Below are 17,081 nucleotides of genomic sequence, written 5' to 3'. Positions count from 1 at the left end.
CCCCTTCTCCCCGAGAGCCCCGCCCCCGGCGACCAGACCCCTTCCCCCTCAGCGCCAGGGGTCCCCCGCCACTGCCCCCCTTCTCCCCGAGAGCCCCGCCCCCGGCGACCAGACCCCTTCCCCCCCTCAGCGCCAGGGGTCCCCCGCCACTGCCCCCCTTCTCCCCGAGAGCCCCGCCCCCGGCGACCAGACCCCTTCCCCCCCTCAGCGCCAGGGGTCCCCCGCCACTGCCCCCCTTCTCCCCGAGAGCCCCGCCCCCGGCGACCAGACCCCTTCCCCCTCAGCGCCAGGGGTCCCCCGCCACTGCCCCCCTTCTCCCCGAGAGCCCCGCCCCCGGCGACCAGACCCCTTCCCCCCCTCAGCGCCAGGGGTCCCCCGCCACTGCCCCCCTTCTCCCCGAGAGCCCCGCCCCCGGCGACCAGACCCCTTCCCCCTCAGCGCCAGGGGTCCCCCGCCACTGCCCCCCTTCTCCCCGAGAGCCCCGCCCCCGGCGACCAGACCCCTTCCCCCTCAGCGCCAGGGGTCCCCCGCCACTGCCCCCCCTTCTCCCCGAGAGCCCCGCCCCCGGCGACCAGAACCCTTCCCCCCCTCAGCGCCAGGGGTCCCCCGCCACTGCCCCCCTTCTCCCCGAGAGCCCCGCCCCTGGCGACCAGACCCCTTCCCCCTCAGCGCCAGGGGTCCCCCGCCACTGCCCCCCTTCTCCCCGAGAGCCCCGCCCCCGGCGACCAGACCCCTTCCCCCTCAGCGCCAGGGGTCCCCCGCCACTGCCCCCCTTCTCCCCGAGAGCCCCGCCCCCGGCGACCAGACCCCTTCCCCCCCTCAGCGCCAGGGGTCCCCCGCCACTGCCCCCCTTCTCCCCGAGAGCCCCGCCCCCGGCGACCAGACCCCTTCCCCCCCTCAGCGCCAGGGGTCCCCCGCCACTGCCCCCCTTCTCCCCGAGAGCCCCGCCCCTGGCGACCAGACCCCTTCCCCCCCTCAGCGCCAGGGGTCCCCCGCCACTGCCCCCCCTTCTCCCCGAGAGCCCCGCCCCCGGCGACCAGACCCCTTCCCCCTCAGCGCCAGGGGTCCCCCGCCACTGCCCCCCTTCTCCCCGAGAGCCCCGCCCCCGGCGACCAGACCCCTTCCCCCCCTCAGCGCCAGGGGTCCCCCGCCACTGCCCCCCTTCTCCCCGAGAGCCCCGCCCCCGGCGACCAGACCCCTTCCCCCCCTCAGCGCCAGGGGTCCCCCGCCACTGCCCCCCTTCTCCCCGAGAGCCCCGCCCCCGGCGACCAGACCCCTTCCCCCCCTCAGCGCCAGGGGTCCCCCGCCACTGCCCCCCCTTCTCCCCGAGAGCCCCGCCCCCGGCGACCAGACCCCTTCCCCCTCAGCGCCAGGGGTCCCCCGCCACTGCCCCCCTTCTCCCCGAGAGCCCCGCCCCCGGCGACCAGACCCCTTCCCCCCCAGCGCCAGGGGTCCCCCGCCACTGCCCCCCTTCTCCCCGAGAGCCCCGCCCCCGGCGACCAGACCCCTTCCCCCCCCCCCTCAGCCCCAGGGGGGACCCTCCCCCCCCGCCACCGCCCCCCCCCTTCTCCCCGAGAGCCCCGCCCCTGGCGACCAGACCCCTTCCCCCTCCCCGCGCCCCCCTCCCCCGCGCCAGGGTCCCCGCCACTGCCCCCTTCTCCCCGAGAGCCCCGCCCCCGGCGACCAGACCCCTTCCCCCTCAGCGCCAGGGGTCCCCCGCCACTGCCCCCCTTCTCCCAGAGCCCCGCCCCCAGCCAGACCCCTCCCCCCCAGCGCCAGGGGTCCCCCGCCACTGCCCCCTTCTCCCCGAGAGCCCCGCCCCCGGCGACCAGACCCCTTCCCCCTCAGCGCCAGGGGTCCCCCGCCACTGCCCCCCTTCTCCCCGAGAGCCCCGCCCCCGGCGACCAGACCCCTTCCCCCCTCAGCGCCAGGGGTCCCCCGCCACTGCCCCCCTTCTCCCCGAGAGCCCCGCCCCCGGCGACCAGACCCCTTCCCCCTCAGCGCCAGGGGTCCCCCGCCACTGCCCCCCTTCTCCCCGAGAGCCCCGCCCCCGGCGACCAGACCCCTTCCCCCTCAGCGCCAGGGGTCCCCCGCCACTGCCCCCCTTCTCCCCGAGAGCCCCGCCCCCGGCGACCAGACCCCTTCCCCCTCAGCGCCAGGGGTCCCCGCCACTGCCCCCCTTCTCCCCGAGAGCCCCGCCCCTGGCGACCAGACCCCTTCCCCCAGCGCCAGGGGTCCCCCGCCCTGCCCCCTTCTCCCCGAGAGCCCCGCCCCTGGCGACCAGACCCCTTCCCCCCAGCGCCAGGGGTCCCCCGCCACTGCCCCCTTCTCCCCCCCCCCCCCCCCCCCCCCGGCGACCAGACCCCTTCCCCCCGGGGGGGGCTCCCCCGCCACTGCCCCCCTTCTCCCCGAGAGCCCCGCCCCCGGCGACCAGACCCCTTCCCCCTCAGCGCCAGGGGTCCCCCGCCACTGCCCCCCTTCTCCCCGAGAGCCCCGCCCCCGGCGACCAGGCCCCTTCCCCCTCAGCGCCAGGGGTCCCCCGCCCCGCTCCCCCCCCCCCGCCCCCTTCTCCCCGAGAGCCCTCCCCGCCCCCGGCGACCAGACCCCTTCCCCCCCTCAGCGCCAGGGGTCCCCCGCCACTGCCCCCCCTTCTCCCCGAGAGCCCCGCCCCCGGCGACCAGACCCCTTCCCCCCCAGCGCCAGGGGTCCCCCGCCACTGCCCCCCTTCTCCCCGAGAGCCCCGCCCCCGGCGACCAGACCCCCCTTCCCCCCCCCCCCCTCAGCGCCAGGGGTCCCCCGCCACTGCCCCCCTTCTCCCCGAGAGCCCCGCCCCCGGCGACCAGACCCCTTCCCCCTCAGCGCCAGGGGTCCCCCGCCACTGCCCCCCTTCTCCCCGAGAGCCCCGCCCCCGGCGACCAGACCCCTTCCCCCCCTCAGCGCCAGGGGTCCCCCGCCCTGCCCCCCTTCTCCCCGAGAGCCCCGCCCCCGGCGACCAGACCCCTTCCCCCCCCTCAGCGCCAGGGGTCCCCCGCCACTGCCCCCCTTCTCCCCGAGAGCCCCGCCCCCGGCGACCAGACCCCTTCCCCCTCAGCGCCAGGGGTCCCCCGCCACTGCCCCCCTTCTCCCCGAGAGCCCCGCCCCCGGCGACCAGCCCCCCTTCCCCCCCAGCGCCAGGGGTCCCCCGCCACTGCCCCCCCTTCTCCCCGAGAGCCCCGCCCCCGGCGACCAGACCCCTTCCCCCAGCGCCAGGGGTCCCCCGCCACTGCCCCCCTTCTCCCCGAGAGCCCCGCCCCCGGCGACCAGACCCCTTCCCCCTCAGCGCCAGGGGTCCCCCGCCACTGCCCCCCTTCTCCCCGAGGCCCCGCCCCCGGCGACCAGACCCCTTCCCCCTCAGCGCCAGGGGTCCCCCGCCACTGCCCCCTTCTCCCCGAGAGCCCCGCCCCCGGCGACCAGACCCCTTCCCCCTCAGCGCCAGGGGTCCCCCGCCACTGCCCCCTTCTCCCCGAGAGCCCCGCCCCCGGCGACCAGACCCCTTCCCCCCCAGCGCCAGGGGTCCCCCGCCACTGCCCCCCCTTCTCCCCGAGAGCCCCGCCCCCGGCGACCAGACCCCTTCCCCCTCAGCGCCAGGGGTCCCCCGCCACTGCCCCCTTCTCCCCGAGAGCCCCGCCCCCGGCGACCAGACCCCTTCCCCCCCTCAGCGCCAGGGGTCCCCCGCCACTGCCCCCCTTCTCCCCGAGAGCCCCGCCCCCGGCGACCAGACCCCTTCCCCCTCAGCGCCAGGGGTCCCCCGCCACTGCCCCCCTTCTCCCCGAGAGCCCCGCCCCCGGCGACCAGACCCCTTCCCCCCAGCGCCAGGGGTCCCCCGCCACTGCCCCCCTTCTCCCCGAGAGCCCCGCCCCTGGCGACCAGACCCCTTCCCCCCCTCAGCGCCAGGGGTCCCCCGCCACTGCCCCCCTTCTCCCCGAGAGCCCCGCCCCCGGCGACCAGACCCCTTCCCCCTCAGCGCCAGGGGTCCCCCGCCACTGCCCCCCTTCTCCCCGAGAGCCCCGCCCCTGGCGACCAGACCCCTTCCCCCTCAGCGCCAGGGGTCCCCCGCCACTGCCCCCCTTCTCCCCGAGAGCCCCGCCCCCGGCGACCAGACCCCTTCCCCCGTCAGCGCCAGGGGTCCCCCGCCACTGCCCCCCCTTCTCCCCGAGAGCCCCGCCCCTGGCGACCAGACCCCTTCCCCCTCAGCGCCAGGGGTCCCCCGCCACTGCCCCCCTTCTCCCCGAGAGCCCCGCCCCCGGCGACCAGACCCCTTCCCCCCCTCAGCGCCAGGGGTCCCCCGCCACTGCCCCCCCTTCTCCCCGAGAGCCCCGCCCCTGGCGACCAGACCCCTTCCCCCCCTCAGCGCCAGGGGTCCCCCGCCACTGCCCCCCCTTCTCCCCGAGAGCCCCGCCCCCGGCGACCAGACCCCTTCCCCCTCAGCGCCAGGGGTCCCCCGCCACTGCCCCCCTTCTCCCCGAGAGCCCCGCCCCCCCCCCCCCCGCCCCCGGCGACCAGACCCCTTCCCCCCCTCAGCGCCAGGGGTCCCCCGCCACTGCCCCCCCTTCTCCCCGAGAGCCCCGCCCCTGGCGACCAGACCCCTTCCCCCCCTCAGCGCCAGGGGTCCCCCGCCACTGCCCCCCTTCTCCCCGAGAGCCCCGCCCCCGGCGACCAGACCCCTTCCCCCTCAGCGCCAGGGGTCCCCCGCCACTGCCCCCCTTCTCCCCGAGAGCCCCGCCCCTGGCGACCAGACCCCTTCCCCCCCTCAGCGCCAGGGGTCCCCCGCCACTGCCCCCCTTCTCCCCGAGAGCCCCGCCCCTGGCGACCAGACCCCTTCCCCCCCTCAGCGCCAGGGGTCCCCCGCCACTGCCCCCCTTCTCCCCGAGAGCCCCGCCCCCGGCGACCAGACCCCTTCCCCCTCAGCGCCAGGGGTCCCCCGCCACTGCCCCCCTTCTCCCCGAGAGCCCCGCCCCCGGCGACCAGACCCCTTCCCCCCCAGCGCCAGGGGTCCCCCGCCACTGCCCCCCCTTCTCCCCGAGAGCCCCGCCCCCGGCGACCAGACCCCTTCCCCCCCTCAGCGCCAGGGGTCCCCCGCCACTGCCCCCCTTCTCCCCGAGAGCCCCGCCCCCGGCGACCAGACCCCTTCCCCCCCAGCGCCAGGGGTCCCCCGCCACTGCCCCCCCTTCTCCCCGAGAGCCCCGCCCCCGGCGACCAGACCCCTTCCCCCCCTCAGCGCCAGGGGTCCCCCGCCACTGCCCCCCTTCTCCCCGAGAGCCCCGCCCCTGGCGACCAGACCCCTTCCCCCCCAGCGCCAGGGGTCCCCCGCCACTGCCCCCCTTCTCCCCGAGAGCCCCGCCCCCGGCGACCAGACCCCTTCCCCCGTAGCGCCAGGGGTCCCCCGCCACTGCCCCCCTTCTCCCCGAGAGCCCCGCCCCCGGCGACCAGACCCCTTCCCCCCCTCAGCGCCAGGGGTCCCCCGCCACTGCCCCCCTTCTCCCCGAGAGCCCCGCCCCGGCGACCAGACCCCTTCCCCCTCAGCGCCAGGGGTCCCCCGCCACTGCCCCCCCTTCTCCCCGAGAGCCCCGCCCCCGGCGACCAGACCCCTTCCCCCTCAGCGCCAGGGGTCCCCCGCCACTGCCCCCCCTTCTCCCCGAGAGCCCCGCCCCCGGCGACCAGACCCCTTCCCCCCCAGCGCCAGGGGTCCCCCGCCACTGCCCCCCTTCTCCCCGAGAGCCCCGCCCCTGGCGACCAGACCCCTTCCCCCCCAGCGCCAGGGGTCCCCCGCCACTGCCCCCCTTCTCCCCGAGAGCCCCGCCCCTGGCGACCAGACCCCTTCCCCCCCTCAGCGCCAGGGGTCCCCCGCCACTGCCCCCCTTCTCCCCGAGAGCCCCGCCCCCGGCGACCAGACCCCTTCCCCCCCTCAGCGCCAGGGCCCGGGTGCAGGGCAACACTCCCCGAAACAAGACACTGGGCCTGGCAGCCTGCTCTTTATTGGGACTGGGCCCCTCAACATCCCCCTCCCGCTACCCAGGGGAGGGGCCAGCCAGCAAGGGGAGGGAAATGACAACAGCCCCTGCTCCCCCTCCCCTGCCCGCCCCAGGGCCAAACACAGCCAGCTGCCCTTCCCCAAATGGGGGGGGGGGGGAGGAGACAAAGCATCATGGGAAGAGGAAAACCAATGTGGCTGCCCCACAAGTGCAAAGCACGATGGGAAATGCATCAGGAACCTTGAACCGCCCCAGCCCCCAGGACAAAGCGGGGGGGGGGGGGGGCAGCAATAAGTGAGCCCCAGGCTGCAAAAAGCATCATGGGAAGGCAAGGGAGCAGGAAGGAACTGAGGCCAGGCCTGGACTCCAGTGCATTGTGGGACATTCCACTGCATCATGAATGCCCAGGGCCTGCAGCAAAGCATTGTGGGAAGCTGAGCCCCTGCCCAGCAGGAACAAAGCATTATGGGAGAGGGGCCGCATATTTGGCATGACCCTGCTGCAAAGCATCGTGGGAAACACCAGACTAGCACCACACACACACACACACACAACACCGCGCTTGGCGGGGGCAGCCAAGTGAGGGGAGCCCGCCCCAGGGAGGGGCACTGCCAGCCCCCCGCCGCTACTTCTTCTTGGCCCGCTCGGCCATGTCCAGGGCGGCCATGTTGCAGGAGGCCGAGACCAGATGGACGAGGCTGATGAGGGACTTGAGGGCGGCGATGGGGGTTGAGACCCAGAGGATGAGACGGAAGAGACCCAGGCGTCCAGGGAGCACTGGGGGAGGAGGGGAAGAGTCACAGACACTCACGGCCTCAGCCCTGTCGGTTCCCCCACTCCTGCCCCCAGCCCTGCCAGTGCCCCCCACTCCCCCCTGCAGCCCCTGCCCCAACACCCACCTGCAGGTCCCTCGGTGAAGTGCAGCAGGTAGAGCATGCAGTAGAAGAGCTCGTTTCCTGCACACATGGTGAAGAGGACAGGCTGGGTGAGGGAGGGAAGCAGCATTAGGGTGACCTGCAGAACTCCCTGCCACAGGATTGTTCCAAACGGCCCCAGAAGGGCTTGGCAGGAGGACCCCAGATGCAAAGTCTGCACAGCGTCAGGGCCTGGGGAGGTGTCTGGACCAAGTGCTGCTGTCTCCAAATGACCACCCGCCCCACAGTTCTACACCTCCAGAGCTAGAGGGGAGCGCAAAGCATTGTGGGAAGGGAGGCAGCCCCTGCCCCTCCCAAGACTGGCACCTCTCCTGCTGCAAAGCACTGTGGGATACATGGAGTGGAAAGAGCAGACAAGGCTGCAACTGGCAGGTGGGGGGGCCTTGCGCCAGGGAGCGAGATGCACACACAGGCGGGGGGCCGTGGGGACGTCACTCACCCGGGAGGTGTAATACAGCCGCAGCACTGGGTTCCCCGCCAAGTCGATGCTCTTGTGGCTCTCGCTGCCCCGAACCACCGAGCTGCAGGAAGACAGGAACATCAACCCCAGACCCCGCCCCAGGGGAGCCCCAGGCCCCGCCCCAGGGGAGCCCCAGGCCCCGCCCACCTGTGCAGGTGCAGCCAGTGGCTGGCAATATCCAGGCTCATGCTCAGCTGGTAGAGGAGGGCGCGGGGCGGGTCCAGCAGTGCCAGGTTCACCAGCAGACACATTGTGGCACAGCGATCGGTCAGCATGTCCAGCATGGCGCCAAACCGGGTCCCTGTGGGGGAGGGGGAAGGGAGATGGAGACCCATCCATAGAGCCCCTGTTCCCCCTCCTCCCTGGGCCACAAGCCTTCCGTGGGCAGGGATCCCTGATGCCAGCCCCGCCCTGCAAGGGCAGGTCCCTACCTTGGTGCAGGGCACGGGCTGCGAGGCCATCGAAGGCGTCCAGCAGCGCGCTGAGCAGGTAGCAGGCAGCTGCCGGGCCAGGCTCGCTCGGCATGAAGTAAAAGGCAACCACGAGGAGAAGGATCCGGGCATAGCCTGCAGGAGGGACAGAGAGATGGGGCCCCTCACTCCCGCCCCCCAGTGTCCCTCACTCCTGCTCCCCGGCCCTGCCCTCAGCTCCAATCAGGGCGCCATCATGCCAGGGCTCAGCCCCCAGGGACTGCCCCTGCCCTACACAGCTTCCCACCGGAGAGCGGGACTCAGAGTTCGCCTGGGCCGAGTCAGCGTCAGGGCTGGTGCATGCGCCTGGCCCGGCGCCTCGTCCCCGCAGGAGTGGCTCTGCTTGAGCACTGGTTGCGCCCTTGGGCCGTAGGCTCTGTCCAGCTTCCAGCCGTCAGCCCCTGGCAGATCCATTGCCCACGGAGGTCCTGCCAGGCTGGTGCCCGTCACCCCCAGGCTGTCTGTCTCCAGCTCCTGGTGGCTCTTGCTTCAGGCCAGCTTTCTGATCCTTTCAGCCATCCCTTGGCTCTTCTGTGACCATCCAGTTGCTCCCTACCCTCCTGGAACAGCAGCCCCAAGCCGCAGCAGCGCTGCCCCAGGGCCAACCCAGCGAGAGAGTCCGCTGAGAGATCCCCCTTTGTGCAGCCTCAGGCCAGGAGCTCCTGTTCCCAACTAGCCCCTTGCTCAGAGTCCCTGGTTCCCAGGACCGAGCCCGCAGCCTGCCTTGTGCCCAGAGAGCTGGACTGAGCCCTGCTGGGTTCACTGCTGCCTCTTTACCCAGCCGGCTCTGCCCCTCCTGCACGACATCCCCCCCCAGTGTTTGGGGTAGCTGCAGCCTTCTCCAGGGGGAGCAGCCAGCACAAGGCTGAGACACTGTGGCTGGGACCCCTCCCTCCTGGGCTGGGGGGGCCGCATTGCCCACAGCGCACTTGGCTCCGGGCACTGCTGAGGGCGTTCGCGGGCGGGACCGTGGAGCCGAGACCAGGCTAGCGGGCCGCTCCCCTCGGGTACACGCAGCCCCGCCCGGCTCCGGGGCGGCAGCAGGCAGCGCCGGTGCACGTGGGAACCGGCTTTCAAGCCGGGGAGTGGGGGGGGGCAGGGACTTGGACCCGCTGCGAGACCCCGCCCGGCACTCACCGATCAGGTTCGGCACGAAGAGGAAAATGTTTTCGTCCCGTATCATCGCTGCGGGCTCCGAGCCTCGGCCCGGGTCCCCCCTCGCCAATGCACCGGCCCGGCCTCCCCCGGCTAATGCACCGGGCCCGGGTCCCCCCTCGCTAATGCACCGGCCCGGCCTCCCCCGGCTAATGCACCGGCCCGGGTCCCCCCTCGCTAATGCACCGGCCCGGGTCCCCCGGCTAATGCACCGGCCCGGCCTCCCCCGGCTAATGCACCGGCCCGGCCTCCCCCGGCTAATGCACCGGGCCCGGGTCCCCCCTCGCCAATGCACCGGCCCGGCCTCCCCCGGCTAATGCACCGGGCCCGGGTCCCCCCTCGCCAATGCACCGGCCCGGGTCCCCCCTCGCCAATGCACCGGCCCGGGTCCCCCCTCGCCAATGCACCGGCCCGGCCTCCCCCGGCTAATGCACCGGCCCGGCCTCCCCCGGCTAATGCACCGGCCCGGGTCCCCCCTCGCCAATGCACCGGCCCGGCCTCCCCCGGCTAATGCACCGGGCCCGGGTCCCCCCTCGCCAATGCACCGGCCCGGGTCCCCCCTCGCCAATGCACCGGCCCGGCCTCCCCCGGCTAATGCACCGGCCCGGGTCCCCCCTCGCCAATGCACCGGCCCGGGTCCCCCCTCGCCAATGCACCGGCCCGGCCTCCCCCGGCTAATGCACCGGGCCCGGGTCCCCCCTCGCCAATGCACCGGCCCGGGTCCCCCCTCGCCAATGCACCGGCCCGGCCTCCCCCGGCTAATGCACCGGGCCCGGGTCCCCCCTCGCCAATGCACCGGCCCGGGTCCCCCCTCGCCAATGCACCGGCCCGGGTCCCCCCTCGCCAATGCACCTGGCCCGGCCTCCCCCGGCTAATGCACCGGCCCGGGTCCCCCCTCGCCAATGCACCGGCCCGGGTCCCCCCTCGCCAATGCACCGGCCCGGGTCCCCCGGCCTTAGTATTCCCGGCTCTGGCGCGCTTAGCAATGCAGGAAACACAACTGGTCGCTGCCCCTTTAAGAACCCCTGTCGGACTGTACCAAGATGGGGTAAGTAGGGACAGAGGGGACAGTGAGCCCCAGTCGGGAGAAACCATTTAATCTGATGGGGGGTCCACCCGCCTCTCAGTGACCGGGCCTCCCCAGCCACCTGGCAAGTGGCGCAGTTGGTTCCACCCCCCGCTGAGGCCGGGTTGGGGTGGCTCAGGCTCAGCCATAGAGTTGGAGGCGGACTGCGGGCTAGAGCGGCCCTGGCCGGGCCGGACCGCGGAAAGCCGCCATCTTGAAATTTCACCACTTCCTGCTCGTGCACACGACTCATGTGACACCGAGTTACCCAATCGGCACAGAGGAGCGTGTAAAGCTCGCTAAGTTTCCCACAATGCCCTGGGGCTAGCATGGCCCTTTCCCATAATGCCCCGGGGCTCACTGTCCATTCATTTCCCACAATGCCCTGGGGCTAGCATGGCCCTTTCCCACAATGCCCTGGGGCTAGCATGGCTCTTTCCCATAATGCCCCGGGGCTAGCATGGCTCTTTCCCATAATGCCCCGGGGCTCACTGTCCATTCATTTCCCACAATGCCCTGGGGCTAGCATGGCTCTTTCCCATAATGCCCCGGGGCTCACTGTCCATTCATTTCCCACAATGCCCTGGGGCTAGCATGGCCCTTTCCCACAATGCCCTGGGGCTAGCATGGCTCTTTCCCATAATGCCCCGGGGCTAGCATGGCTCTTTCCCATAATGCCCCGGGGCTCACTGTCCATTCATTTCCCACAATGCCCTGGGGCTAGCATGGCCCTTTCCCACAATGCCCTGGGGCTAGCATGGCCCTTTGCCATAATGCCCCGGGGCTCACTGTCCATTCATTTCCCACAATGCCCTGGGGCTAGCATGGCCCTTTCCCACAATGCCCTGGGGCTAGCATGGCCCTTTCCCACAATGCCCTGGGGCTAGCATGGCTCTTTCCCAGAAGCCCCGGGTTGAGCTGGACTGGCCCGTGGCTGGACGTGGTGGTCAGGGCCCCGTGTGGGGCGTGGCTGCTTTCCAGCCACGGGGGCCGGATGAGACTGAGCCGACAGTGCGTGGGCAGGACCCCAGGGCGGGGCTGGATTTGAAACCCGTGTTTATGACAATCTTGGCCCATGTCTATGGGCCAAGCTCAGTGGTGTCCTTGGTCATGTTCTCTGACTGATCAGTCTCGCCGTCCGAATTCTTGCAGGGGGGCTGGTCACGAGTCACTCTGTTCAGGAACTTGCCGGGCCCCTGTTGATGAGAGGGGCAGTGCATCAGGGGCTGAGGGGCAAATGGGGAGGGATGGCGGGAGAGCAGAGCCCCCCAGGGTGAACTACCTCCCACAAACACATACCAAGACCTGGTCCTCCTGCCGTCCACTAGCCCCGATGTGAGGCAGGGGCATTGGAGTCACTCAGTTCGCTTTGTTATGTTACAGGGGATTCCTATTGTCTGTGCTGCCCTGTAGTAACTGGGAGGGGGGGTGCCTCAGTTTCCCTGGGCACTGCACTGGTGCTGGTCTGGGCTGGGTGTTTTGAGTGTGGCTCTCACTGAGGAGGCAACCTCAGGCTGTCCAGGCCAGCATGTACACTGCCTATGTCTACACTACAGGGTTTTTAAAAACACCACTGCGTCCAGGGAATGTGTCTGTTCTTCTGATTTTTTTGCGGAAGAGCAGATGTGCTCTTTCGGAAGCCTTGTCCTCCTCCTCCCACGAGGAAGAAGGGCTCTTCCGAAAGATGGTTTTTTTCTGAAATTTGGCCCTGAGTAGACGGGTCAAATTTCGAAAAAGCCTCTTCCAAAAAAAAAACTATTGGAAAAAGGTACACAAATTGTGGAGTGCATTTTGTGTACCTTTTTCTGATATATCCCTGTAGTGTAGACATCACCTCTATGGTGCAGGCTGTCTTGTAACCTGAGCCTGGGTGGGAGAGGCAAGCAGGTGACATCAGGTGACCCTTTCTGCCCCGGAATTGGGGCACAGGCAGGGGTGGGGCTGCCTGCAGCCTGGGACCTGCTCCTGGGGGGGGGTGAGTTGGCTTAGTATGCAAGGAGGGGGCTTAGAGCAGGAGGGGGAATAGGGGTTAGGGCCCCCTCCCCCAAGCCAGGCTGCCCCTGGCCCTGTGCTGTCCAGCCTGTGTTGCGCTGGATCCCTGGGAGCCTGTGACCCCCCCTGTGCTCCCTGATGGCTGGGAGCCCCCCGGCTGTGGGTGGGGGAAGGGTCCAGGGGCTCCCCACCCTTCGGGGACATGCTCCCACTTCCTCACTAGCCCCTCCCACTGCCCATCTAGCCCCTCCTGCAACTCCCAAAATCCTCCGCTTGTTCACTGCCCCTCCCATGGCCCCCTTGCTGGCTCGTCCCCCTGGTACCTGGATGGTACTGAGCTCCTGCTCTGAGACCAGGGGGGACAGACCCTCTAGGCGTCCAGACGGGGAACGCCAGGGGGAGCAGCGCTGCTGGGTCACAAAGGCCCCCCCCATTCGGTCCTCCAGCTGCATGGTCTCCATCTGTCATGTCAGCAAAGATGGGGTGGGAGGGTAGCTGTGTTAGGGGGTTATGGGGATGTGGAGCATCTGTGGGACCAAGGGTTCTGGGGGCTCCGCTCTTGGCCCTGTACTTGGGATCCCAGCTGCCTCCCCCACATTAGAAGCTCCCACCCCCTGTGCTGTGGCCCCCAGCTCGACCCCTTACCCTGGTCCTCCTTCCAAGGCCATGGCCCTGCTCCCAGCCCCAGCTTGGGGGGCACAGAGGCAAGGGGGTGTAACACTGGCTTTGCAGGGTCACTGGCACGCTACACCCCACTGAAAAGTGTCCCAGTGCTGCTGGGGGCCTGGGACCTATCTGTCGGGGAGGGGGTCACGTCCTTGAACCTGCAGCCACCTCCCCTCCTCCTCTTTGGTGCCCTTCTTGTCCTGCACCCACAGAAGACAGTGAGGGGCATGGAGAGCTGCCCCCGCCCCACCACTCCAGTCCCTCCCTGCCTCCATCACCCCGTCCCTGCTCCCTCCCTTCCCTCAGGCCTGCATCCCAGGACTCCCCTCACCCAAGAGCCCCTTCCTCACCCCTCCCACACTCCTTCCCTCGCCTGAGCTTCTCCTCCGCTCCATTTTCCCGCAACCCTGGGCCCCCTGGGGCGGGGTGTCCATCGCTCACCTGGGGCCCGGCCTGCTGGGGCCTGCAGCGGATGCATTCCTGGGCACAGCCTGAACTGGAAGAAATGGGGGTGAGGGGAGATGGAGGGTCCCTGTGCCCTGTGCCTGCCCCCATGTCCCTCCCTCGCACTCACAGGCTGTGGCGGGCGGGGCGAGGCCCAGCTGGCTCGGAGGAGCCCCTGTGCTCTGGAAGACGGGGTGCAGCAGGTCTGGAAAAAAGGGGGAGCCTGAAAGGGGAAGTGGTTGTGGGGATGGAAGGGACAAGGTGGTGAGGTGAGGGGGCAGAGAGCCTGGGTGGGAGGGTGAGGAGGACAGTGGGTTGAGGGGGCTTCCTGGGGAGGGGTGGGAGAGACTCCAGGGGCTGTGGTCAGCAGGGCAGGAGCTCCAGAGGGGAGCAGTGGGGTGGGGGCTCCAGAGAGAGGGGGATCTGGCGAGAGGGGCAGTGAGGTGGGGGCTCCTGAGGGGTGTTGTGGGGAGACACCGGAGGGGGGCAGCAGGGCAGGGGCTCCGGGACTGGGGTAGCAGGGCAGGGGCTCGGAGGGGGGGCTCTGGGATGGGTAGCAGGGCAGGGGCTCTGGGGGGGGCTCTGGGACGGGTAGCAGGGCAGGGGCTCTGGGGGGGCTCCGGGACTGGGGTAGCAGGGTAGGGGCTCTGGGGGGGGCTCTGGGACTGGGGTAGCAGGGCAGGGGCTCTGGGGGGGCTCTGGGACGGGTAGCAGGGCAGGGGCTCTGGGGGGGCTCTGGGACTGGGGTAGCAGGGCAGGGGCTCTGGGGGGGCTCTGGGACTGGGGTAGCAGGGCAGGGGCTCTGGGGGGGGCTCCGGGACTGGGGTAGCAGGGCAGGGGCTCTGGGGGGGCTCCGGGACTGGGGTAGCAGGGCAGGGGCTCTGGGGGGGGCTCCGGGACTGGGGTAGCAGGGCAGGGGCTCTGGGGGGGCTCTGGGACTGGGGTAGCAGGGCAGGGGCTCTGGGGGGGCTCTGGGACTGGGGTAGCAGGGCAGGGGCTCTGGGGGGGGCTCCGGGACTGGGGTAGCAGGGCAGGGGCTCTGGGGGGGCTCTGGGACTGGGGTAGCAGGGCAGGGGCTCTGGGGGGGGGCTCTGGGACTGGGGTAGCAGGGCAGGGGCTCTGGGGGGGGGCTCTGGGACTGGGGTAGCAGGGCAGGGGCTCTGGGGGGGGCTCTGGGACTGGGGTAGCAGGGCAGGGGCTCTGGGGGGGCTCCGGGACTGGGGTAGCAGGGCAGGGGCTCTGGGGGGGCTCCGGGACTGGGGTAGCAGGGCAGGGGTTCTGGGGGGGCTCCGGGACTGGGGTAGCAGGGCAGGGGCTCTGGGGGGGCTCAGGGACTGGGGTAGCAGGGCAGGGGCTCTGGGGGGGCTCAGGGACTGGGGTAGCAGGGCAGGGGCTCTGGGGGGGGGCTCTGGGACTGGGGTAGCAGGGCAGGGGCTCTGGGGGGGCTCCGGGACTGGGGTAGCAGGGCAGGGGCTCTGGGGGGGGGCTCCGGGACTGGGGTAGCAGGGCAGGGGCTCTGGGGGGGCTCCGGGACTGGGGTAGCAGGGCAGGGGCTCTGGGGGGGGCTCTGGGACTGGGGTAGCAGGGCAGGGGCTCTGGGGGGGGGCTCTGGGACTGGGGTAGCAGGGCAGGGGCTCTGGGGGGGGGGCTCTGGGACTGGGGTAGCAGGGCAGGGGTTCTGGGGGGGCTCCGGGACTGGGGTAGCAGGGCAGGGGCTCTGGGACTGGGGTAGCAGGGCAGGGGCTCTGGGGGGGCTCCGGGACTGGGGTAGCAGGGCAGGGGCTCTGGGACTGGGGTAGCAGGGCAGGGGCTCTGGGGGGGCTCCGGGACTGGGGTAGCAGGGCAGGGGCTCTGGGGGGGGGGGCTCTGGGACTGGGGTAGCAGGGCAGGGGCTCTGGGGGGGCTCCGGGACTGGGGTAGCAGGGCAGGGGCTCTGGGGGGGGGGGCTCCGGGACTGGGGTAGCAGGGCAGGGGCTCTGGGGGGGCTCCGGGACTGGGGTAGCAGGGCAGGGGCTCTGGGGGGGGGCTCTGGGACTGGGGTAGCAGGGCAGGGGCTCTGGGGGGGGGCTCTGGGACTGGGGTAGCAGGGCAGGGGCTCTGGGGGGGGGCTCTGGGACTGGGGTAGCAGGGCAGGGGTTCTGGGGGGGCTCCGGGACTGGGGTAGCAGGGCAGGGGCTCTGGGACTGGGGTAGCAGGGCAGGGGCTCTGGGGGGGCTCCGGGACTGGGGTAGCAGGGCAGGGGCTCTGGGGGGGGCTCTGGGACTGGGGTAGCAGGGCAGGGGCTCTGGGGGGGGCTCACTGCTCTCAGCTCTGCGCAGCGTTGCTCTGAACTCCTCATAGGCCAGGGGGGGCTGGGCCAGGCACTGGAAGAGCCCCTGATAGTCTGGCTGTGGCAAGGACTCCAGCAGCCCATCTCCCAGGCATCGAGCCTGCAGGTAGCTCTGTTTGGCAAGAGACAGCACCTCCCCCGTCTGGGCTAGGGCCTGTCCCGCGTGGAAACAGGCCAGCTGAGGAGAGACGGGGAAGACATGCATATCACATGCCCCACAGCCCCTGTCGAAACACCTATAGGCATTTCTATATATGCCCCTGGACACCCCCGTACACATCCCATGTAGAGCTCCGTAGGGAAACACCTATAAGCACCTCTATATATCCTCCTGGACACCCCCGTATACATCCCTTATAGAGGTCCTCAGGGAAACACCTATAGGCACTTCTATATATGCCTCTGGACACCCCCATATACATCACTCTGTAGAACTCCCTAGGGAAATATCCATCTAACATTTCTATACATCCCTCTATAGTCCCCCCACGCAGAGCTGCCCCCTCAGATCCTCCCACAGCCCATACCCCAGTGGTGCCTGTGAGGCCCAGGTTACCGCCCCCAGCCCAAACCAGCACCTTTAGCAGGCTGGGGACAAGACCCAGGCATCCAGGCAGGTACCTGTGCGGCTTTCTGGGCCTCCCCAGCCCTGTGCACCAGACGGGCGGTGCTGGCAAGGGTGCGTACCAGCAGCTCCCCCCTCTCTGCCGTTGTGGCCAGAGGGATCCCCTGTGGGGCACAGGAGCTGTGGGGCTTGGAGGCTGCGTCCTGCTGCATGGCTCCTAGAGCCAGTGACCTGGGAGAAGCGAGAGAGACTGAGGGGCTAGGGCAGTGAAGGACAACAGGGGTGGGGGCCCTGGGCAAAGGGAGAAGGGGGGCTGCAGTGGGCAGGCAGGGCTGGGGGCGGGACCTTGTGGGGGGTATTGGGTCTGTAGCTGCCCCTAGGAGCAAGGCCCCCCTCCTCTGACTGGGGGGCAGGAGGATGCTGTGCAACCCGGTACCCAAGCACCAGGGGAGGCAGTTGCTATGGCAGCTCTGTGGGCAGGGGGAGAGCCTCCAGGCTTGTTGCTAGGAGACAGGGCTCCAACCTTCCAATTGCGGGGGGGGGGGGGGGGGGGGCTGCAGGCAGAGCCTCTGCATCCCTAGCCGCAACCTCCTTAATTATTAATTACTCCACTAATTAACATGAGATGCAGCCGTTCGGAGCTGGGGGAGGGGGCACATAGGACCCCCCTTGCCTGATGCAGCCATTTCTGGGGTGGGGAGGAGCCCGAACACTGCTCCTGAAGACAGCCAGGATCCGGAGCCACCGCGCCAGGAGTGCAAACCCGGGCTCCCTGGCCAGCCCCCGCCACAAGCTCTGCCCCCTTCCCATGCCCTCCTGGAGCCGGCAGAGAACCCAGGAGCCTTGGTCCTGGGATACACAAAACCCAGCGATGGCACCTGGCCTTTTAATAGCCAACATTTTCATTGTTTTTCCCTTCTACGTGGGCAGTGGCTGAGGAATTAGCCCAACCCCCTGCCGGCCCTTTCTGTCTCCACACTTGATTTGG

At 70.9% G+C, this 17,081-nt stretch overlaps 2 protein-coding genes across 3 annotated transcripts; both read right to left on the bottom strand.

Annotated features, from left to right (window-relative positions):
- Positions 1-5,996: 5,996 nt before the first annotated feature.
- CDIPT (CDP-diacylglycerol--inositol 3-phosphatidyltransferase) lies at positions 5,997-10,297 on the bottom strand. 2 transcript variants are annotated; one of them, XM_089779110.1, is made up of 7 exons: positions 9,475-10,297; positions 9,014-9,115; positions 7,838-7,972; positions 7,554-7,707; positions 7,386-7,467; positions 6,911-6,992; positions 5,997-6,788 (listed from the first exon to the last, which is right to left on the bottom strand). In XM_089779110.1, exons 2-7 carry the CDS (start codon positions 9,057-9,059, stop codon positions 6,637-6,639), a joined length of 651 nt encoding a protein of 216 aa, XP_089635236.1. In that variant the 5' UTR covers positions 9,060-9,115; positions 9,475-10,297; the 3' UTR covers positions 5,997-6,636. The 2 variants fall into 2 exon arrangements, with proteins under 2 accessions (XP_089635236.1, XP_089635237.1); XM_089779111.1 differs by lacking the exon at positions 9,475-10,297 and adding an exon at positions 9,307-9,396 and having other exon boundaries at positions 9,014-9,114.
- An 809-nt stretch (positions 10,298-11,106) lies between these two features.
- Positions 11,107-16,959, bottom strand: LOC149524449 (uncharacterized). Its single transcript, XM_089779102.1, has 6 exons — positions 16,150-16,959; positions 15,499-15,706; positions 13,330-13,404; positions 13,197-13,246; positions 12,413-12,550; positions 11,107-11,293 (listed from the first exon to the last, which is right to left on the bottom strand). Exons 1-6 carry the CDS (start codon positions 16,303-16,305, stop codon positions 11,177-11,179), a joined length of 744 nt encoding a protein of 247 aa, XP_089635228.1. The 5' UTR covers positions 16,306-16,959; the 3' UTR covers positions 11,107-11,176.
- Between the last annotated feature and the right edge of the window lie 122 nt (positions 16,960-17,081).

This window comes from Pelodiscus sinensis, chromosome 5 (genome assembly GCF_052426305.1).
Source record: "Pelodiscus sinensis isolate ZL-2025 chromosome 5, ASM5242630v1, whole genome shotgun sequence".
Classification (NCBI taxonomy): Eukaryota; Metazoa; Chordata; order Testudines; family Trionychidae; genus Pelodiscus; species Pelodiscus sinensis.
This window is presented reverse-complemented; position numbering and strand designations above follow the sequence as displayed.